Source organism: Erinaceus europaeus, chromosome 7 (assembly GCF_950295315.1).
Source record: "Erinaceus europaeus chromosome 7, mEriEur2.1, whole genome shotgun sequence".
Taxonomy (NCBI): Eukaryota; Metazoa; Chordata; class Mammalia; order Eulipotyphla; family Erinaceidae; genus Erinaceus; species Erinaceus europaeus.
Window position 1 is genome coordinate 88,172,802 of NC_080168.1, and position 22,710 is coordinate 88,195,511.

At 40.9% G+C, this 22,710-nt stretch overlaps 3 protein-coding genes across 15 annotated transcripts in view; 2 read left to right on the forward strand and 1 right to left on the reverse strand.

Annotated features, from left to right (window-relative positions):
- Positions 1 to 1,205, forward strand: part of SUPT20H (SPT20 homolog, SAGA complex component) — a 46,563-nt gene extending 45,358 nt beyond the window's left edge. For 10 of the 12 annotated variants that reach the window (XM_016189735.2, XM_060194914.1, XM_060194916.1 and 7 more), the window contains one exon: positions 708 to 1,205. In XM_016189735.2, the coding sequence (XP_016045221.2) occupies positions 708 to 851 (144 nt within the window). In that variant the 3' untranslated portion in view covers positions 852 to 1,205. The remainder of the gene's footprint in view (positions 1 to 707) is intronic. The other 2 variants (XR_009550769.1, XR_009550771.1) reach the window with 1 other exon arrangement.
- EXOSC8 (exosome component 8) lies at positions 1,119 to 10,802 on the reverse strand. Its single transcript, XM_007526528.2, has 11 exons — positions 10,741 to 10,802; positions 8,783 to 8,819; positions 8,576 to 8,639; positions 7,049 to 7,122; positions 6,217 to 6,262; positions 5,287 to 5,392; positions 5,152 to 5,197; positions 3,157 to 3,253; positions 2,883 to 3,003; positions 1,640 to 1,746; positions 1,119 to 1,330 (listed from the first exon to the last, which is right to left on the reverse strand). The coding sequence occupies exons 1-11, from the start codon at positions 10,755 to 10,757 to the stop codon at positions 1,215 to 1,217; spliced, it is 831 nt and encodes a 276-aa protein (XP_007526590.1). The 5' UTR covers positions 10,758 to 10,802; the 3' UTR covers positions 1,119 to 1,214.
- Positions 10,803 to 12,501: 1,699 nt separating this feature from the next.
- The window catches only part of ALG5 (ALG5 dolichyl-phosphate beta-glucosyltransferase), a 42,291-nt gene continuing 32,082 nt past the window's right edge, over positions 12,502 to 22,710 (forward strand). The window contains exons 1-5 of one of the 2 annotated variants that reach the window (XM_060194920.1): positions 12,502 to 12,658; positions 17,233 to 17,404; positions 17,788 to 17,834; positions 20,769 to 20,837; positions 21,955 to 22,047. In XM_060194920.1, coding sequence (XP_060050903.1) covers positions 12,593 to 12,658; positions 17,233 to 17,404; positions 17,788 to 17,834; positions 20,769 to 20,837; positions 21,955 to 22,047 — 447 coding nt within the window. In that variant the 5' untranslated portion in view covers positions 12,502 to 12,592. Of the gene's footprint in view, positions 12,659 to 17,232; positions 17,405 to 17,787; positions 17,835 to 20,768; positions 20,838 to 21,954; positions 22,048 to 22,710 lie in introns of those variants that run through there. The other variant, XM_060194921.1, reaches the window with a different exon arrangement.

Here is a 22,710-nt window from a genome sequence, read left to right on the forward strand (position 1 = left end):
GTACCTAAAAATATCTTATTTTACTGTTTTTAAGACTATACACAGTAATTGGTGAACCACTTCGCAGATTTTACTGCCTGACATTTTAGCCAGTTGATTTGGAGCACTGAACACAATTTTGTATAATAAGCCATATTCTTTTTCTTACAAATTTTTTTACGAAGTGCTGGTGGCACATTAACATACATCTGTCTAGTTTTCAGTGTATTTTGAACTACAGTTGTAAGTGCCATGGTTAAAACTTTTTGATGTACCACAGAGACAGGGAAGAAGTATACCAGTATTCCTTTTTAGTAATTGTCATACAAGTTTTAGGCCTATGTTATTACTTTATTTTAGGAAGTCAGCACACTATAGTTGACTATGTGCCAACACTTTTATATCTGTCAACTTAGTATTATATTGCTTTAAATAACATACAACAAATGGTAACTGAAGTTGCTGAGTTACTGCAATATAGACTGGCAGGGCAAAGTAACGGAAATACTTACAATAAAGTTTACCAATAACTGTCTCAAAGCCCTCAGCAGGCTTCTGTGCCACTGGTGCTGTTTGACTGTGCGTTGTCTCGCTGTGAAATAGTTTCTTTTTGTTACCTTGGTGCTTTCTCCCTTTCAATTTTGTTATTTCCATCACTCTCAGGAAAAGCACCTTCCCAAACCTGCCTACATTTACCATGCCGTGACTTTCCCCCCTTCCTTTTACAGCAGTTGCGATTCTTGCAGCATCAAATGGCTATGGCAGCGGCAGCAGCAGCAGCACAAACAGCTCAGCTACATCGGCGTCGGCATACAGGCAGCCAGCCAAAAAGTAAAATGAAGAGAGGCACACCCACCACTCCAAAATTCTGAGTCTTGCATCAGTTTTTTTTTCCTCTTTAAAAAGAAAAAAAAGAGCATTGAATCAAAAGAATTATTTCTACTATTTTTTTTAAGATGTCAGTATTTTACAATGCTAGATGCGTAAACTTTATACAGAAGCACAACCCTGTACTTTTTAAATACAAAGAAACGGTTTAAGAAACAGTAGGATTGGTTTGCCCAAGTCATTCTTAATAAAAAATGTTTCTCACTGTACATAATACATATGGAAGTGATCCAAGAAATACTAGAAACCTCTTTCAGAAGAATGTAGTTTGATATTTATTTAGTATAAAAGGTTTGTGCACAGTGTAACAAATAAAATTTTTACAATTGTTTTGAAAATGTGGCTGTTTATTTGGGTTTTATACTCTTGATTACTTCATCCATCAGTTTTTTTACTTCTTTGTGTCGTGTAACTGCTCGGCTCATACAATCCTGAAGTTTAGCTCCAGTCAGTCCACTTCCACCTGAAAAAATATTATTTAAAGGTGTCAACACTTTTTAACAGCTCAGTAATATTTATTGTAAAAGATTTATGTCATGCCATGTTATAAAACAAAACTAGGTGTGTGGTATCAAATTACATATTAACAAAGCCTCCCAGTGATTCTGATGAACAGCCTAAGTTTAAGGATTAGTGAGATACAATATTAAAAACAATATGAGATGAAATTAAAAGAGACATACTTTATAAAGAGTAAGACATTCCCACATTCCCTAGTCAAAATTCAGACTGAATTTTCATCTATGTTTGGGACTGAAATGGAAGAACATGCCTGGTTTGTGAAGACAGCATAGCTTGCCTGCTTCATCCATTACTATTGTTAAGGTTCCAGTTGCTAGATGTTCCTCCTCTCCAGTGGGGTCAACTATGAGCAGAGTGCTAGTTAAGGAAAAATAAAATGTGTAAATTGTCAATCCTTGAAACACATTTCAGAAAAGTACTAATCTTACTATCTGCATTTTAATTTGATCTAATATTTATATTAGATCAAAAAATCTAGAGCTGACAGAAAACTAAAAAATGTTGTCAACACCTGACAGAAATGACCTGTAAGACTCATCCTTCGGTTTATGAATATGTGAATGGCCTTGGCAAATGCTGAAGACAGATCAAGGTAACTAGTAAATAACTGAAAAATTAACATCACAGGTATAAGCAAGCCAAGAGATAGGTACAGAGCACAGAACTAATCAAAATCAAAATGCTTTTGAAAGTGGGATTAATAACAAAGGGGCCAGAGGTACCACACTGGACAAGGCCACTGTAAGGCAAAAATTATACAATGCACAGTGGGGTTTAAATGCCTGATCTCTTTTTTAAAAGTAAATGTAAGGGTCGGATAGTGGCACACCTAGTTGTATGTATATTACCATGTGCAAGAACCTAGTATCCAACCTATGGTGAAGCAGTGTTGTAGGTGTCTATTTCTGTCTCTATTAGAAGGGTGAGAAAAATAGCCTGGTGGGGGGAGATAGCATTAATGGTTATGCAAAGAGACTCATGCCTGAGTCTCCCAGGTCTCAAATTCAATACCCCACACCTCCATAAACCAGAACTGAGCATGGTTTATGGAGAAAAAAAAAAAAAGCACCAGGTAAGGTATAGCTATGCAGGCACTGAAATCCAGCGATAAACCTGGTGGCAAAAAAAAAACAAAAAGAAGCAGTAGCACAGTGGGTTAAGCGCAGGTGGTGCAAAGCGCAAGGACTGGTGGAAGGGTCCCAGTTTGAGCCCCTGGCTCTCCACCTGCAGGGGGGTTGCTTCACAAGCAGATCTACAGGTGTCTCTGTCTTTCTCTCCCCCTGTCTTCTCTCCTCTTTCCATTTCCCTATGTCCTATCCAACAACAATAACATCGATAACAATAACCAACAAAACAAGGGCAAGTATTAAAAAAGATCCAGAGATGACAAGTATAAACCATGACACATTAGAATGTATCTGATGTCTTAGCCACTTCCTGAAGTTAGCTAAAAAAATAATCCATTACCTTAAATAGATGTTTTATAAACTTACTCATCAAACACGGCAAAGGAAGTTGCAACTGGATGAGTTCTAATATTCAAATAACTTTTCTTCTTTAAATTAACTTCTGCTAAAGCAGTCTCTTCATTTATAGTAACTTCAGGTAACTGTACTACAAAAAGGCAAATGTATAAAGTACATTTAAGTAAAGCACAAGTAAATGAGTAGATTAATCTTGGTAAAAACCTTTTAAAAGTATGGGTATCACAAAACAGAACATCCTGAACAATATGCAGGAATGTTGTCTTTTAATTAAGTTCCTTACCGTTTTTTAAAGCTGCTAACAAGGCAAATGTGCAGGCATCCAAAATGTTTCCATCATAGTCAAGGCAAATGAGATCACAGTATAGAACCCAAGCAAGCTGAAATAAGAGTATACATAAAACTTAAAACCTCCTACTGGGTAGAACATGGTATTTAATTTATATGAGTCAGAGAACTCTTGCTTAGATAAATAACTTGATAAAAAAAAAAAGGGGGGGGGAGTCGGGCTGTAGTGCAGTGGGCTAAGCGCAGGTGGCGCAAAGCACAAGGACCAGCATAAGGATCCCGGTTCGAACCCCGGCTCCCCACCTGCAGGGGAGTCGCTTCACAGGCGGTGAAGCAGGTCTGCAGGTGTCTATCTTTCTTTCCTCCTCTCTGTCTTCCCCTCCCTCTCTCCATTTCTCTCTGTCCTATGCAACAACGACAACAACAATAACTACAACAATAAAACAAGGGCAACAAAAGGGAATAAATAAAATAAATATATTTAAAAATTTTTTTAAAAAGTAGGCTTGCTAAAATGTGGCTTAGCAGACTGACAAGTGACAATAACAGCTCCTTCAATGGAAATTTAGATGCAGAATGAATTTCCACTCTTGTTGCTAAGTTAGTAAATAAGGAAAATACTTTTACTTAACAAGTCTCAGGTGAAACACTTTCCCACAAAACCTACTAACATAAAATACTTAAGATATCACAATGCTAACAAATCAGTATAAAATAGGAAAAACTTTCTAGTTTTTTTTTAAATATTTTAGAGAGAGAGAGAGACACCAGCTCTGGCCTATGGTCATGCTGTGGAGAGAACCTGGGACTTCAGAACCACAGGCATAGTCATTTGCATTATCACTGTGCTGTCTCTCCAGCCCCCTTTAGTCGAGTTTCTAACCAGCCTTGTTCTAAGCTTCAAATTTACCATGCAAATTCATCTTAAACAGAAGTGATTAGAAATTAATAATCTGCTATAAGTAATATATGGCTTCATTTTTTTTTTGCCTCCAGGGTTATTGCTGGGGCTTAGTGCCTACACTATGAATACACTGCTCCTGGAGGCCATTTTTTCCCATTTTGTTGCCCTTGTTATTGTTGCCATTGAGATTACTGTTGGATAGGACAGAAAGAAATGGAGAAAGGAGGGGAAGACAGAGAGCAGAGAAAGATAAGACACCTGTAAAACTGCTTCACCACTTGTGAAGCAACCCCCTGCAGGTGGGGAGCCAGGGGCTTGAACTGGGATCCTTGTGCTTTGCGTCACGTGCCCTTAACCTGCTGTACTACCTCCCGACCCCGCCCACTTCATTATTCTTTTTGTAAAAAAAATGTATACGTTTGGTAGCGTGGCAGGTTAAGCGCAGGTGGTGCAAAGCGCAAGGACTGGCGTAAGGATCCCGGTTTGAGCCCCTGGCTCCCCACCTGCAGAGGAGTCGCTTCACAGGCAGTGAAGCAGGTCTGCAGGTGTCTATCTTTCTCTCCCCATCTTCCCCTCCTCTCTGTCCTATCCAACAAGGACGACATCAATAACAACAATAATAATTACAACAATAAAACATGGGCAACAAAAGTGAATAAATTTTAAAAAATTATTTGAGTATTGAGCAGGGAGGGGGAGATAGAGAAGGAAAAAGGAAGAGTGACACCTGCAGCCCTATTCACCATGCATGAAGTTTTTGCCCAGCAGATGGGGACCAGGGGCTTGAACTTGGGTCTCTGCGGACTGTAGTGTGTACAGTAGCTTCATCAGGTGCGCCACCACCTGGCCGCTATTATTCTCTATAATAGGGTTTTACATCAGCTTCAAAGGTACCCCCCCTTCAGGCAATAAGTTAATTGGTTCTTTAAGAACAACACAGTTTATTGCCTTTCTACTGAATTCCATCTAACAATACAAGACAATCATATTTAAGGCTACAGTGGTTATGCTGTTTAGTTTCCCACATAAAATAGAAAGAAAAACCTTAGAATTAAAGAAAGCTCATATATATTAAATTCCTCTTACCTTGCCTGGAGATATGCATAAGTCTTCTTTCTGAATTATCTGTGAACTTGATTTAGTGACAAAGAATAAGCCAAAAGTAAAAAACAAATTTATAACTCCCAAAGTTAATGAGTGCCATATATTATGTTATCTTACTTTTCAATAACATCTGCAATGAACTGGCTAGCCACTTGGGCTTCTTCTCCAGGAGGTCCAGACCGAAATCTCGATGAACACAGAGGTGGTAGATCCACATTAGGAACTGAAAGAAACACTCTATAGCTATGAACTAAACTTCGCCTTCTAGTTTAAGGCAGCATTCAAGGGATTATCCAGTGCAAAGGTTACTGTTGCCATAATTAGGCTTCTCCCTCCCAGTGGGAAAGTTTCTCAACTGAAAGTAGTATATTTCAACTATGTTCTTTTGGTCTCCGAGATTTAGATAAAAAAAAAAATTTAGTTTCCACCTTTTTCTACACACAAGAAAAAGAACCTACTGAATGCCTTAGTCCTCCTAAATTCTGCACAGATTTTCTAGATTTCTTTCAAATTACCTCAACCTGTAACAGAAGATAATCATCCTACTCAAATTTTGGTTCCCACCATAACAAACACATTGTAAAAGTTAAAAAACAAAACAAACAAAAAACACTCGTATTAACAAATCCTTATGCAACAGGAAAGTCTGCAATGACATCTGTCTGCTGAAAAGTTTTATTTTCTTGGTTAATGATAATATATATACACAAAATTGATCAGGGGTGAGGAAGGAAAAACTGATCAAACAAGTCTAATCAAATTTATGAAATGCAATCTTGCAGTTATGCCTTTTCACAGCTGTTTAGGAATATCTGCATCATTCCTGGATCTTACACTCTTCAACTACTAAAACCTCATTATAATATTACTTTTGAAAGATTTTATTTATTGATGAGAGAAAGAACCAGAGCATCACTCTGGGACACGTGCTGCCAGGGATCAAACACAAGATCTCATTCTTGAGAGTCCAATGCTTTAGCCACTGCACCACCTCCTGGGTCACTTAATTAAAATATTATTAAATGTGTTAAAACTGTAAAAACTTACCAACATATCCCTTAGTGGGGGTATCTGTTGGTGGTACTGCAAATTCCTGCAGAAGTAAGCAAATGTTTCATATGAAGGAAGTAATATAAACTTGTGAAGACCACTTAACAGTTACGGTAATCTCTAGTAAACATCACCTTTGCTAATTATGACCTAAGCATCTACTAAGCTTTCAGAGTCCTACCAAGGGCTCCATGGATAATTGGTGTCCATCTTCACATTAGCTCTGCAAGTTAAGAAGGCAGTATAGGATAGCATGCTACAATACAGTGTTACTTTGCAAAATTACCTGGGGATATTTTTAAAACATTAATTACTGGGGAGTCTGCGGTAGCACAGCGGTTAAACGCACGTGGCACAAAGCGCAAGGACCGGTAAGGATTCCAGTTAGAGCCCCTGGCTCCCCACCTGCAGGGGAGTCGATTCACAGGTGGTGAAAAAGGTCTGCAGGTGTCAAAAACAAAATTAATTACTGGCAGTCGGGCCGTAGCGCAGCGGGTTAAGCACCCGTGGTGCAAAGCGCTAGGACTGGCATGAGGATCTGGGTTCGAGCCCTCGGCTCCCCACCTACACAGGGAGTCGCTTCACAAGCGGTGAAGCAGGTCTGCAGGCATCTCTCTTTCTCTCCCCCTGTCTTCCCCTCCTCTCTCCATTTCTCTCTGTCCTAATAATGATGACATCAATAACAATAATAACTACAACAACAATAAAAAACGGGCAACAAAAGGGAAAATAAAAAAATTAATTACTATTCAACTCTTCGTTCTAATTTTTCAGTAGCCTAAAATATGAATTTGGTAATTTATTTCAGTAAAACATATTTATAACCTACCGCTTTAATTCCACAAATCACTGTAGTATTTCCCAGCTTCACTAACGCAGAGCCATCTGCAGTACTAATTGAACCTAAAAATATAAACAAGAATTCAGTGTTTTCATTTTCTACATTAGATTTCGTCTTTACTACATCTTAGTTGCTAATGAAAATATGTTCCTATCTAGATTCCTTTTAAATTTCACCATTTAAAGTTAATGTACTGAAGAACTAGTCACCTGCCCTTGGATTTGAATTAATCATTTTTATACAGACTGCTCTACAGGTGAAATTTGCTGAACACAGAACCATTCAGGATCTCACACATGGTAGAATTTGGCTGAAACACTTGGTGGCTCAAAGGCTAAATAAAACCTAGTAAAGTCAAATAGATAAAACTGGAAAATCCCAGAGGTTTGTTGGTCTAAAATACTGGGTTATTGGAAAAAGTCATGTATTTTTTCTATATCTCTCTATGCAAAAAAACGTCATGATTTTCCAACAACCCAATAAAACCATATCTTGTAGCTTTGGAAGGATGAGATAAAAACACTTCCAAATTGGGGGGGGGGGGCGGTAGTGCAGTGGGTTAGGTGCACATGGCAGAAAGCACAAAGACTGGCATAAGGATCCCAGTTAGAGCTCCCAGTTCGCCACCTTCCTCTCTACTTCTCTCTGTCCTATATAACAACAACAACAAAAAAGCAATAACAATAAGGGCAACAAAAATGGGAAAAAAAATGGCCTTCGGGAGCAGTGCATTTGTAGTGCAGGCACCAAGCCCCAGCGATAACCTTGGAGGCAAAAATAAAACCAAAAAAACCCAAATTTACTTAAACTGAAAACAACTGAGGGGATAGTGAGTTAGAAGGAAAAAAAAAAAACCTTGGGAGATGCCGGGTAGCGCAGCAGGTTAAGCACGCACCTGGCGAAGGGCAAGGACCTGCGTAAGGATGCCGGTTTGAGCCCCCGGCTCCCCATCTGCACGGGAGTCTCTTCACAAGCAGTGAAGCAGGTCTGCAGGTGTCTGTCTTTCTCTCCCCATCTCTGTCTTCCCCTCCTCTCTCCATTTCTCTGTCCTATCCAACAACGACGACAACAATAATAACTACAACAATAAAACAAGGGCAACAAAAGGGAAAATAAATATTAAAAAAAACTTACTGGGAGTCGGGCTGTAGCGCAGCGGGTTAAGCGCAGGTGGCGCAAAGCACAAGGACCGGCATAAGGATCCCGGTTCGAACCCCGGCTCCCCACCTGCAGGGGAGTCACTTCACAGGCGGTGAAGCAGGTCTGCAGGTGTCTATCTTTCTCTCCTCCTCTCTGTCTTCCCCTCCTCTCTCCATTTCTCTCTGTCCTATCCAACAACGACAACAACAATAATAACTACAACAATAAAACAACAAGGGCAACAAAAGGGAATAAATAAAATATAAAAAAAAAATTTTTTTAAAAACTTACTAATTCTTTACTGATAATAAAAATACAAAAACTATTTTTAAGACTAAAGCAACTTCAATATTCCAGAACTCAAGACAACTTTACCTATGTTGACAGTTGTGGTTCTGAATTCACCAAGTTCTCTTCCATCCGGACGGCAGTTCTCTTTCTAAATGATATTTATACGAACACATAAGGAAAAGCACATTAATTCATTTTAATTATTAACTGTTAAAATTATTTTAATTGCTTGAGCACTGTTTTGAAGGAAGCATATAATGTTATCAGAAAGGCACAACCACCTTTACTCACCAGAAATCTCCTGTAATACTCCAGAGGTTCCACAGTTCTAAAACACGTTAAAAATATATTAAGTAAATTAATCTATCTCAACATAAGTCCAGAATCTTAAAAGGGTGGCACCGCAGCATAAGCCTCCACAATCTGTAGCCTTTTCTTTCATAATTTTGACTTTTAAAAAATATTTCTCTTTGTTGCCCTTGTTGTTTTATTGTTGTAGTTATGATTGTTGTTGTTGTTGGATAGGACAGAGAGAAATGGAGAGAGGAGGGGAAGGCAGTGAGGGGAAGAGAAAGACAGACACCTGCAGACCTGCTTCACCGCCTGTGAAGTGACTCCCCTGCAGGTGGGGAGCCGGGGGCTCAAACCGGCATGCCCATCCTTGCGCTTTGCGCCACGTGTGCTTATCCCGCTGTGCCCCATAATTTTGACTTTTAACTTATTACATATGTCACTATCTAGAACTTAACAATATATGTAACGATCACATTCAACTGCTGTCCTTAATTCTACCTTAAACTCTTATAAGACAGGAGCCCTTGGACATTAACACACTCTGAAGGGTTCTTAGCGTAAAAAAGTTTTATCTTTACTTTCCTATAACAGAAACTTAACATATTCTTCAATTTGTTCGCCACTTTAATAGCCACAGTATCGTAATTCCCCCCCATAAAGAAAACAAGTCGTATACTTCTGCTTTTCGAAGGTATGTGTAGGCTCCTCCTTAGTTTGAAAGTCTAGTTATTACTAGACTAGATCTTGCTGCTTTAGCCAGAAATTCTTTACAAGGGGGCCAGGTGGTGATTCACCTGGTTGAGCACACACATTACAGTGCGCAAGGACCCGGGTTCAAGCCCTCGGTCTCCACCTGCCGGGGAATAGCTTCACGAGGGGTGAAGCAGTGATGCAAGTGTCTTTGCCCTTTTCTCGCTATCTCCCCCTCTCCTCTCAATTTCTTTGTCACTATCCTATAAATACCAAAAAAAAAAAAAAAATTTACAACAAGTACACATACTACTGTATCACGAACTGCGGAGTTCGTGCAAACATTAGAAAACTTAGCGGTGGACTTCTCTACAATCCTATTGCAAGCAGCCCTAAACTCTAGCAATGAAAATCTAGTCTCAGCGAGGGGGTCACACGCCTGCCTAAGCAAACCCATCCGTACAAGGCGCAATCCTTTTTACCAGGTAAGTGACGGGAGGAAAAGTGAGAATACCGTGTATGTGGTTCCGAAGTAACACTTTAAAAGGGGGGGGGGGGGTGAGCCAGGCAGTAGCGCAGCGGGTTAAGCGCAGGTGGTGCGAAGCACAAGGACCCGCGTAAGGATCCCGGTTCGAACTTGGGCTCCGCACCTGCAGGGGAGTCGCTTCATAGGCGGTGAAGCAGGTCTGCAGGTGTCTTTCCCCCTCTTGTCTTCCCCTCCTCTCCTCTCTCCATTTCCCTCTGTCCTATCCAACAACAACGACATCAATAACAAAACAATAATAAAAAAAAACAAGGGCAACAAAAGGGAAAATATATATATATTTTAAAAAGATGGCGACCCAGGAGGAGGTGGTGCAGAGGATCCAGCAGTTGGAGCCTCAAGCATAAGGTCCCCAAGGAATCCCAGGTGCCGGAGTGGTGCTCTGGGTTTTTTTTCCCCTCTCTCTCATTAATAAATATAACTTAAAAAATATTTTAAAGACCAGAGCCCCGCCTCCTGGAGACACACGTCCTCCATCCAAGAGCCTTCACCTGTCGCCGGGTCCCGACGTCCTCACCCCGCCCCTACTTCTCCCAGAGGGGAAGCCCCTTGTCCTTTCCCTACAGTCATCTTCAGGTCCTCCCGCCTCTCATCTCCTTCGGTCGGAGACAAAATTGGGACCCTGATGGTATGGTTTCAAAGTGCGGGAAAAAACCCAGTGAAGAGTTAAAGGAAGCCGCCCTGCTCCAGCGTACAAACTCGCGTCCACAACCACACTCACTTGAACCCAGCCGCCATCTTCCCGCCGGAAGCTTGCGCCTGCGCAGTAGCCCACGAACCCTGCAGCTCTTAACCTCTCGCTCAGCCCTCGCACTTTCCACACAGATTCCGGCGCCCCCCTCAGGTAGCTGAGACTAGAAAAGCCGGGATAAGATGCGGCATTGGCTGGGACCCGACCCCATCAGGTTTCCACAGTCAGTTCTTACAGCCCGAAACCTCTTTAGGCGTCGAGCTTTGAGAAGTGTTCTTGACGAATCTGCTGCTCGAGAATTGACAGGTCTCTCTTCGTAGAGGATGTCTTGCCGAATTTAAGAGAAACCCCACCTTACAGAAAACAAACAAACAAACAAAGAAAAAATCGAATCGGAGCATTATTCTAATGTTCCTGCTGTTCTTTCCTCAATTAATTCTGGGCCTGGGCTTCCCCCTCCTGGGTAAAGGCTCCCTGCTGCAGTCCTGGGGGATTCCCTGAACTTTCCGTGCGCTCCTTGTCCGCAGCTGGTTACATTTTGCAGGTGTCTCCCTACCCATACGCCAGCGGCTCCAAATGTGCAGATTGTTTTGTAGGCTCTCGTAGCTTACGACTTCCAGATAAAATACAGAACATCCCATTAAAACTATCAGACTAACAGTGATTTGTTTGCTTTAAGTGTGCTCGAAAGAGCGAGTGTTACTGATTGTCACCAGGGACTGGGGAGTGGCCTGAAGAACTTTTAGAAAAAGAGATGCCAGGGAGTCGGGCGGTAGCGCAGCTGGTCAAGTGCACGTGGCGGAAAGCGCAGGGACCGGCATAAGGATCCCCGTTCAAGCCCCCGGCTCCCCGCCTGCAGGGGAGTCGCTTCACAGGCGGTGAAACAGGTCTGCAGGTGTCTCTCTTCCTCTCTGTCTCTCAATTTCTCTCTATCTCTATCCAATAACAAAAAATTTTTAATTAAAAAAAGAAAAAAGATGCTGCCTGTGGAGCATGTGAGCGTAATGTCAATATAATCGGATGCTTAATCTGATAAAAGTGGCAGTTTGTGTGCTTTGTCACAATGTTTGAAATAATCACATACGTCTAATGGGTGAGTTGTTTAGCATATGCATTATTATCATCATTATCATTATTATTATTATCCTCCAGGGTTATTGCTGGGACCCGGTGCCTGCACCACGAATCCACTGCTCCTGGAGACCATTTTTGTTACCCTTGCTGTTATTGCTATTGCTGTTATTGCTCTTGTCGTTGTTGTTGGATAGGACAGAGAAATCGAGAGAGGAGGGGAAGACGGGGAGAGAAAGACACTTGCAGTAGCGACCCCCCTGCAGGTGGAGAGCCTGGGGCTCAAACCAGAACCCTTCCGCCGGTCCTTGCGCTTTGTGCCCGGTCCTCGTATTATATTATTTTTTATTATTACTAATTTTTTTTGGGGGGGGAGAAAAACCAAAGCACTGCTGAGTTCTGTTTTATAGCGATGCTACGGATTGAACCTGCGACTGTAAAGCCTCGGGCATGACGTGTTTTTGCATGACCATTAGGCTGTCCCCTATCCCCAGCCTAGGGATGACATTTCAAAAGGCTGATTTGGGGAAAAAAAAAAAAAACTTAGTCGTTGCTTATCTGAAATTTAAATTTAATGGCCGCCCCTTTTTTTTTTTTTTTTTTTTTTTTTTTTGCTGGTTTTGACAACCCTGCCATCGAAATACAGCGCCTGCACGCTACAAGTCCGTGTCCTCCTCCGCGCGCGGGGGCGCTGTGGGCAAAGAGAGCACAGCCCGCGCGGCCTCTCTGGGCGCGGGGTAGGCGGGCGTGGCGGCGGCGCTTCCGCGTGTGTGTAGGTGCGGGATAGGGTTGGCGGCGGCGGGCATGGAGGATGGCTCCGCTCCTGCTGCAGCTGGCGGGGCTCGGCGTGGCGCTGGTGGCTGCAGCCCTGATACTGGTGAGAGAGAAGAAGGGTTGGGGGCCGCCGCGAGCCTGGATCGCCGCTGTCGTGGAGACGTGGCCCCCGGGCATCCCCTGCTCTGCGAGCTGTCTGACGTGTCCTTGCCCCCATGCTTCACTCCTCCATTCAGAATTTCCTCTCCTGGAATGTCACCTCCCCCCCTTCTTCCTTTCTTCTTTTAATCTTTTTCTTTTGGGACATTATTATTCTGCATTCACTGAGCCTTCTACTGTTCACCTCGGGTTCCGTGCACCCAGCCTTCCAGCACTTCCCCGGCCCCCCTGCCCACCTGCCCCATCACCCCGACCTCACCAGATCTCAACCTCCTGAGTCTGCAGCCTCTGGAGCCCTGACCCTACACGGGGAGGTCTTCAACACCCCAACCCCCAAAAAATAAGCTGTGTGTCCTCCAATCTATAGCCCTTTCCTGATGCTGTTAAGCATAAGGGAAGTGGTGACAGCAGTGACAGGGGCCAGCGATGTCAGATTGGAATAAGCCAGTGGATAAAGAAGACCCACTAGGGTTTCAGGATGAGCGAACATAAACGAAGCCTGGTGTTACCGTTTGCCTACAAATCTTTATGTTCCAGACTTAAACACTACATTTGCTGCTTTCAAATAAGACAATACAGTGGAATTAAAATTCAGGTTTTCTTTTACCATTACTTAGGAAATATAGAAACACTGTAAACACTTGATGGTCCAGAAGTAACAGCAGATGTGCAAAGTGAACTTTTCCCCATATTCAGTGAGTCCTTACCTAATGTGACTATTAGGTTCTTGGAAGATGCTGCATTAAGCTAGGCAGCTATGAGAGGACCGGGTCCTCCAATAATTCATTAGTTCAGTGTCCTCGGGGGATTCTTTGGTCCTTAGCAACCTTGAAGGGAGAGAGGTTATATGGACTGGCCTACATTGGAATAAGCCTGTTATTTACTTTGCACATGGAGAAGCTTCTGCTTCCTTCATATTCACAATAGCAATTTTTGTAGCACAGCCAGGTAAGCCGCTGTGGCATCCTCCCAGTATGTGTGAATTTACAGCATAGACACAATTTAGAGAAAATGCATTGTATCTGATTTCTTTAATAATTTAATTTATGGTACAGAAGTTTTCCTTAGTAGTATCCGGAGAGTTTGGGGTTATTCAGGTTTTTGAACTAAGTAGGTTTTGAAATAGGGTAGGATTTGACACAATCCTAGACTGAAGCTGCTTGGATATTGAATCTGTTACACTGATTTAAATATATACATCATGAAGTTATACTGGAGATATTGGACCCTGCTGGCTTGAAGAATTAATATGAGGCACCACTTACCAAAAATTTATAGTATGTTAGATATTATAGTTATTTTTTTAAAGATTTTATTTATAAATGAGAAAGATAGGATGAAAGAGAAAGAACCAAACCAAACATGTGGTACATGTGCTCCTGGGGATTGAACTCTGGACCTCAGGCATGAGAATCCTGTTCTCTATCCACTGTGCTACCTCCCGGACCACGATATTATATTTATTTTAATGGAAACTTGTTCATTTAACTTTTAAAACAACACTGTGGTAGAAAATGCCAGTATTTTGTTTGAAGTGAAAACTGAATCTGCTCCTCGATAAGTTCCAGGAATTTTGCTTTTATAAATGCCATAGGAGGGAATCATTTAAAAATGCATGTATGCATATGAATCATACATAGCTACCCTTCATATATTCTTTCCACTGCACACACTTTCTGAATTATTTTGAAGCAAATCTAAGGTAGTATTTTATCTACAAATGCTCTAGCATTTAGCTCTAAAGGATCCCCTCTCAAAAAGTATAATCATACTTATGGTTACCATGGGTTTTTGTGGTTTTTGGTTTTTTTTTTTTAATTTTAACCATTCTGAGATTTCAAAGACTCATTGGTTCAAATGTCCTCAGTCCTTTTATGCTGTGTCTTTGTAAAGTCTATTCCTGTCAGCATTCACATATTGCAATTTATTGGTATGCTTCGAATAATAACACTTCTCTCCCCTTTTTCCTTTTCCTGTCTTCAAGTGACCATTTGTTCTACAGAGTGCCTCACAGTGTGGATGTCAGACTGCTTCCCACTCATGCCTCTTAGTAACTTACTGTGTCCCCCTTTCCCTGTAAACTGTTGGTTTAACTGAGAGATGTGGTCAAATGTATGTTACCACCAGGATTATTGCTGGGGCTTGGTGTCAGCACTATGAATCCGCTGCTCCCAGCAGCCATTTTTTCCTTTTTTTCCTATGTTAATTGACAGAACACAGAGAAATTGAGAGGGGAGGGAAGGGAAGATAGGGAGGAAGATAGACACCTGCACACTTGCCTTACTACTTATGAAGCATCCTCCCTGCAGGTGGGGAGTAGGGGTTGTAACCCCGGGTCCCTGTACATAGTGATCTGTGTGCTCTTAACTGGGTGCACCACTGCCCGGCCTCTACATTTAAAGTCTTTAATCAAGAAAAGTGTGTGATACTGATTACTTCCTTTTGAATCACATCAGGTGTAAAATGTTCATTTTTCTCTGATAGTGACAGGAGCTTGTTGGTTCAAGATTTGTCACTAACCTAAAGGATTTACCCAGTCATTGATGATGGGCTACCTAAAACTGTTATTTCATTGAGGATTACAAAATGCAATGTCTTAGTTATATCATTCCTTCACATATTACCATGAGTTGCATAGTGAAAATCATTTATCCTCAGCATGTCACTTGCCCTGAAATATCTTTCATATAAAAAGGGTAACATAAAAGGCAAGTTATCAAAATACTGATATAGTTTACCTTTATATTTTATAAAGATGATAAATTATTTATTTTAGTATCATTATAAAGCCATTAATTAAACTTTCTTTATGTAATGGAACCCACTTTAGTAATTATTCTTTTTGATGCTGAAATCCTCCCATTTCATAAGCCAGAGGAAGCCCTAGAGTTAGTCATTTTGTTCTTTTTTTTTTTAATTAATAGAAATGATCTTAGGGGCCGAGTGGTGACATATCTGGTTAAGTGCACACATTGCAGTGCGCAAGGACCTAGGTTCAAGCCCCTGGTCCCCATCTGCAGGGGGGAAGTGGTGAAGCAGGGCTGCATGTGTTTCAATCTCTCACCCCTCACCCTTTCCCTCTCAATATCTGGCTGTCTTTAGCCAATAAATAAAGATAATTTTTTTAAAAATTAATATAAATTATTTTATTACACTTATGCAATAATAATATATCTAATAAAAATGTCCCAAAATTTTGGTTATTAATTTAAACCTTAGTTTTCCAGTTTAAAGTTAATCTAGAATTTTTTTTTTAAATCATTTTGTCATGATGCATGCAATTGTTCACAGCTTCTTTGATTTCTGATCTGACATGCTATTCCACCATTGTGCATTTCCTGCCTCAGAACTGAATCAAAAACTCATAGGAACAGTGGTTGTTTTTAGGGGGAAACTGAATGTAGAAACTACTGTATGAACATGAGGTATACAGAGATGGGATTCTTTTTATTTATTTATTATTGGATAGAGACAGAGAGAAATTAAGAAGGAAGGAGCAGATAAGAGAGGGAGAGAGACAGAGCGACACCTGAAGCTCTGCTTCACCACTAGGAAAGTTTTCCCCCTGCAGGTAGGAACTAGGGACTTGAACCTGGGCCCTTGCGCATTGTGATGTGTGTGCTTAACCAGGTGCACCACCACCTGGCCCCTAGAGCAGGAATTCTTTTTTTTTTTTTTTAAGATTTTATTTATTTATGAGAAAGATAGGAGAAGAGAGAGAAAGAACCAGACATCACTCTGGTACATGTGCTGCCAGGGATTGAACTCGGGACCTCATGCTTGAGAACCCAGTGCTTTATCCACTGCGCCACCTCCCGGACTACTAGAGCAGGAATTCTTACTCATACCCATCAGACACATACTCAACTTCAGCATGTACCCAATGGAATACTGTAAAGGACCATCATATTACAAATGAGTAGCAATCCAAAAACTTACAGTTTTGAAAATGAAGCATACCAGTAGGAGGAAAAAAATGCCACAAAGAGTGATTATTTCCAAAGCTAATCCCAAATGCATATGCAAGGAAGTTATATAATTGTTAGTTGTACCAGGCAGTCTACAAATTTGGGGACAAGTATCAAAAATATACAATTAACATTAACCTTGACCCCCTGCTGTGAGCTCAAGGTAGTATTTTCTTCACAGCCTGAGTCTGTGTAGTCTAAATTAAGGTCTGCTTTCACCCCACACACTTCATATACTATGTACTATTTACATTATTTAATAGACTCTTAACTATTAGATCTGGGATTTCAGAGACCTGAGGAATGACAGTTGGGAAGAAACAGGCCCTCATAAGTCATTAGTACCAAACTGTTGGAAAAAGGGACAAACACTAGTTCATAGTAAGGTACTGTCTTTGAATTTCGCCATCAGCTCCAAACCATTGTTAACTGGGCTAAAAACTCAGACTAAACATGCCAAGCAACAACCACAAATAAGGTAAACTATGGATTTTAACATGAGATAATGGATCTGTATAAAACAAGCTATCTTTCATATGTCTGCTTTTAGATTTCCTTTGTTGCATTTATAAGCGCTACAAAAATGCCAAATCTTCATCGGCATGAAGAAGAGAAGTTCTTTTTAAATGCCAGAGGCCAGAAGGAAACTTTACCCAGCATACGGGACTCACCTACTAAGCAGCTTTCTGTTGTCGTGCCTTCATACAATGAAGAGAAACGGTGTAAGCCCTATTTGAGTTTTTGGTAAGGGATAATTCGGGGTGAAAAGAAAATCTTATACGTTGAATATGTATGAATATATATGTCTCTGCCAGAACATTAATCAATACGGGCTGTAATGTGTGCACAGCTGTTGGTCTGTTGTTTAGAAGAAACAAGAATTACTTGCTCCAGGAAAGGAACAACATTATGAAGAAGTGGAACTGAAGTATTCTAAATGTGCACAGATGTTCCAGAGGGGAATGGACACTGCAAAGCCCACAGGGGCTTATTGATTTATTCAGCCATTTTTTGTTTTGTTTTTGTATGAAATGACTGCATCAAGGTTTGCTAAGCCATTTTCAAAAACAAAGAATTTTAATGCATATTTTCCTTTTTCTTTAAGTACCTGCCATGATGGATGAAGCCCTGGGCTATCTAGAGAAGCGACAGGTATTGTTTTTTCTCTTTCAGTGTGATTATCTTTCCAATTAAAACTCAACCAAGCCACCAACTTGAGCAACCAGGGCTAGATCCACTGAGAGGCAGAGAGGCTGTGCAGACCACCATGAGTTCACGTCCATGTATGTGAACACACACACACCTCAGCCCTTGCCACACACCTATCTCAGTTGCCTGCCCAATTTCACATGTTAGGGTGAAAGTCCAGATGTAATATGCTGCCTCGAAAGATAGGTGGGTGACCCCAGAGCAAACCAGAAGACTTGCATTTCACTTTTGTAACTCTCCATCCCCCCTTTTTTTTATTAGTGATTTAATAATGATTCATGAGATTGTGGGATAAGAGGGGTACAATTCCCACCACCAGAGTCCTATATGCCCTCCTCTCCATTGAAAGTTTCCCTATTCTTTATCCTTCTGGGAGTGTGGACCAAAAATCTCTATGGGAAGCAGAAGAAAGTGGAAGGTCTGGCTTCTGTAATTGCTTCTCCATTGGACATGGGCATTAGCTGGCTGATCCACACCCCCAACCTGTCTCTATCTTTTCCTAGTGGGCTAGGGCTCTAGTGAGGTAGTGTTCCCTGACACGTTGGTGAAATCATCTACCCAGGGAAGTCAGGTCAGCATCATGGTAGCATCTGCAACTTTGTGGCTGAAAAGCATTAAGATATAAAGCAGAACTATTTGTCTAAGAATCAGGAACCTAAAAGTAAAAGTACAGCAGATGAAATTTGGGGTCTTCATGTTGGAAGAAGCTAGGAAGTCTATTTTAGGTATATTCCAAGGGGCCCATGACTTTACTATTTTTTTTTAATTTATTCCCTTTTGTTGCCCTTGTTTTATTATTGTAGTTGTTATTGATGTCATTGATGTTGGGTAGGACAGAGAGAAATGGAGAGAGGAGGGGAAGACAGAGAGGGGGAGAGAAAGATAGACACCTGCAGACCTGCTTCACTGCCTGTGAAGTGACTCCCCTGCAGGTGGGGAGCTGGGGCTCCAATTGGGATCCTTACGCAGGTCCTTGCCCTTCGCGCCACGAGCGCTTAACCCACTGTGCTACCACCCGACTCCCCGACTTTACTAATTTTTGAATGAGCCCAACAGCTAACATGCAGGTGAGTTAGTTTTGTCTGGGAAGATTTTGTCAGAGTTGAGAATAGGACTAGAAAGATGGAAAAGTGCAGAGAGAAGCTCCCAAATGTGGGAAAGTATGTAAATACCATTAACTGTAAACCCCATCGATCTGACCTTGGGCCCATGTCTATTCATATTTAGCACAGGAACCTTTGTAACCTCTACATCCCTATCAATCTGAGCTCGCACTCCATGATCATTGCTATAGGAACATTCTAGGCTGCATTCATTTCAGGACCAGTCTTCCTCAAGTGGCAGAATATGTTGACCAAGCTTCCCTTTGGAGAAGGGTAATTTCTACCACTGTTGTTCTACATTGAGGGCAAGGTCCTGTAGAGACCCACAAGAGGGTTTATGATGCTATTCCTGCTGGAGATGACCAATGATCCCACCTACTTTTTATCCTGTCTGGCCTGATGATATATTTTATTTATTTGTTTTTAAATATTTATTCCCTTTTGTTGCCCTTGTTTTATTGCTGTAGTTATTATTATTGTTGATGTCATCATTGTTGTTGGATAGGACAGAGAGAAGTAGAGGAGGGGAAGACAGAGAGGGGGAGAGAAAGATAGACACCGCAGACCAGCTTCACCACTTGTGAAGCGACTCCCCTGCAGATAGGGAGCCAGGGGGCTCGAACCGGGATCCTTACACTGATCCTTGCACTTTGCACCACGTGTACTTAATCAGTTGCACTACCGCCCGACTCACCTATTTTATTTTATTTTTTAAAGATTTTATTCATTTCATTTCATTTATTCATTTCATTCAGAGAGAGAGAAAAAAAAAAAAAAGAGAGAGAAAGAGAAAGAACCAGACATCACTCTGGTACATGTGCTGCTGGGAATTGGACTCAGGTCTTCATGCTTGAGAATCCAACGCTTTATCCACTGCGCCACCTCTCAGACCACAATGATGATATATTTTAAATTGGGTGACAGCGTGTCTGCAGACTTTGTGTGACAGCACAATTTCATTTTTTTTTCTTTTGTAACTTTTTAAATGTTTATTTGGAAAAGACATGTAATTAGGGTGAGATTGTTTTGCATTTCTTCATTATTCAGTAGATTTTCCCCTAAATTATTATTTTTTTTTTCTATTTCCTCTTCTTCCTTTGCTTAAAGAGGCTGTGCATTTTTCACTTCAGACCAACATGGACTTTTTCCTGGAATGCCTGGGATCTTCTCTCAGATGTGCACAGTGCCACCTGAGAACCTGGCTCCTTCCCCCAGTGGTATAGAGCAGGGACACAGAGATTTAGTCAGTAATTTCACTCTCCTCTCACCCCTTCTCTCACCTCTTTTTGATCCTGACTTTTTTTTATTTCCTTTGATTTGTGCATTTGCATTTATGTGCTTATTTACACATAGCAACACTAAAACAGTTGCTTATTTATTTTGACTCTCCCTCTCTGCCTGTCTTTTTCTTTCTAGAAAGGAAGGAAGAGTGAGTTTGTCCGAATTGGAGGGTTTTTGCAGTTGTAGAGCCCCAGCAATAACTATAGTGGCAAAGAAGAAAGGGGAGGGGTGGGGGCAGAAGGAGGGAAGGAAGGAAGGGAGGAAGGAAAGAAGAAAGGAAGGAAAAGAGGAAAAGAAAAGGGCAAACACAAAGAACAAATTACAAAGTTAGAGATGTAGCACAGTGGTAAAACATATGCCCTGCCTGTATGAGGCCCAAGCACCGTATACAGACAGGAAAAGCAGAATTGTTGTTTTAATTCTTTGCATTTTTTAATTAAAATTCTTCATGGCAGTTAAAACGATCATGATGTTTTATTTTTCCTGCTTGCAGAAACAAAATCCTACTTTCACTTATGAACTGATAGTGGTAGATGATGGCAGCAAAGACCAGACTTCAAAAGTAAGTAAGTTTACATTTAGAATGACCTGCACTGGGGTATATAGAATAACTTGAAAAAAAAATAATAAAATAAAAAAAAAAAAAAAAAAAAAGAATAACTTGGCATATGTGAAAAATGACTTCTGCTTGTTTACGGGGCCCTAGTGCTACGCCTATCCCACAGCCTATTGGGAAAAGTGTATGGTTATGTCCTCTGGTGAGTGAAGTAATGTGTGAATGGTAAGATGCCTTAGGAGCTGTTGTTGTTGTTATTGTTTTCTTCTGGGAGCAGGTAAGAATGAACGTGGAAGAAGTATTTGTGCTATCTCTTGTCAATGGCCAAGATGGGGAAAACATGACATAGCTGCCTTTGGGAATCAGGGTCAAAAGCAAAGGGTGCTCTTGATGAAGAGGGTCAATCAAAAAGGCCATGTGGAAAAGCAACAGGTGTGAGCCAGATCAAGATGTAGTTAGCAAATGTAGGTCACTGTTTCATGACTTTGCTCATAAATCAGAAGCAGTGAATGGCATTTGGTAAGATAATAGTAAAGTCAAAGAAAAATGTTTATGATGCTAAGAGTCTTCAGCACATTTGAGGCTGAAGAAGTACCAGCAAGGAAGTGATTATGAAGTGTCAGAAAGGGACAAGTTATGGCATGAATGTTTGCTCAGAGAGAGTAATTCAAGAGCAAAGATGTGGGTGAAATGGTTAGGATACAGGCAGCCACCGTAGGGAATCAGACCATTTGCTGACAAGTAAGCAAGTTATTGTGCAATATGGGGGTCCGATTAACAAATTCATACCATTTGATGAGCACGTGGTTTTTGATTTTGTTTTTTTTTTCTTTTTCTAAGAGTGCACTACCTCTCTTAAGTTGTCTGCCTAAAAGAGAATCAGACAGTTACTGCTTATTCTGGTGATTCCAATTGCCTAAAACTGTGACTTTAGCCTAGTAGGTCAGATCTTTGTATCAGGCATTCAGTGGCTCCTCTGAATTACCAAAACATACAGTGTGTATAATCAAGTCACAGGAAAAGACTATTGGAATAAGTGCTTAAGCCACCATGAGAAATTCAGTGTACATTGCCATCATGGAATCCAAATTACTTTTATTCTGACTTTCATACACTTTGACAGGTAGCCTCTAAATATTGCCAGAAATATGGGAGTGACAAAGTTCGAGTGATAACGCTGGTGAAGAATCGAGGGAAAGGTGGAGCAGTTAAGATGGTAATATATAGTTTCAATATTTTTCTCTAAAATGTAAGAATATTTTGAATAACCTGTTTTGCACACATATTTTATTGGACAGCTAATTAGCTGAGAATCAACACTTCAAATTCATCACAAATTATTCTTTTTTAAATTTTATTTATTTATTTTCCCTTTTGTTGCCCTTGTTTTTTATTGTTGTAGTTGTTATTGTTGTTGTTATTGATGTCATCATTGTTGGAAGTGGAGAGACAGAGGGGGAGAGAAAGATAGGCACCTGCAGACCTGCTACACCACCTGTGAAGCGAACCCCCTGCAGGTGGGGAGCTGGGGGCTCGAACCCAGATCTTTATGCTGGTCCTTGTGCTTTGCACCACGTGAGCTTAACCCGCTGCGCTACCACCTGACTACCCACAAATTATTCTTAATAATAATGTCATATATGGAGCCAGAGAGGTTACAGTAGGTGACTTGGAAAAATGTGTTTACCTTAAGTTTTAAAATGACTTTCTGTAACTAAATAAATAATAATGGCCTATTTTTGTTTTTGTTGATATAGTAAACAGATAATGAGATTATGCAATGTGTTTAATGCTTTTGAATATTGAGTTTTACCTGTACTGGGACACTGTGCTAAGCATGGTCCTATGAACTAAGATAAATCTGATATGGGTCTATCCC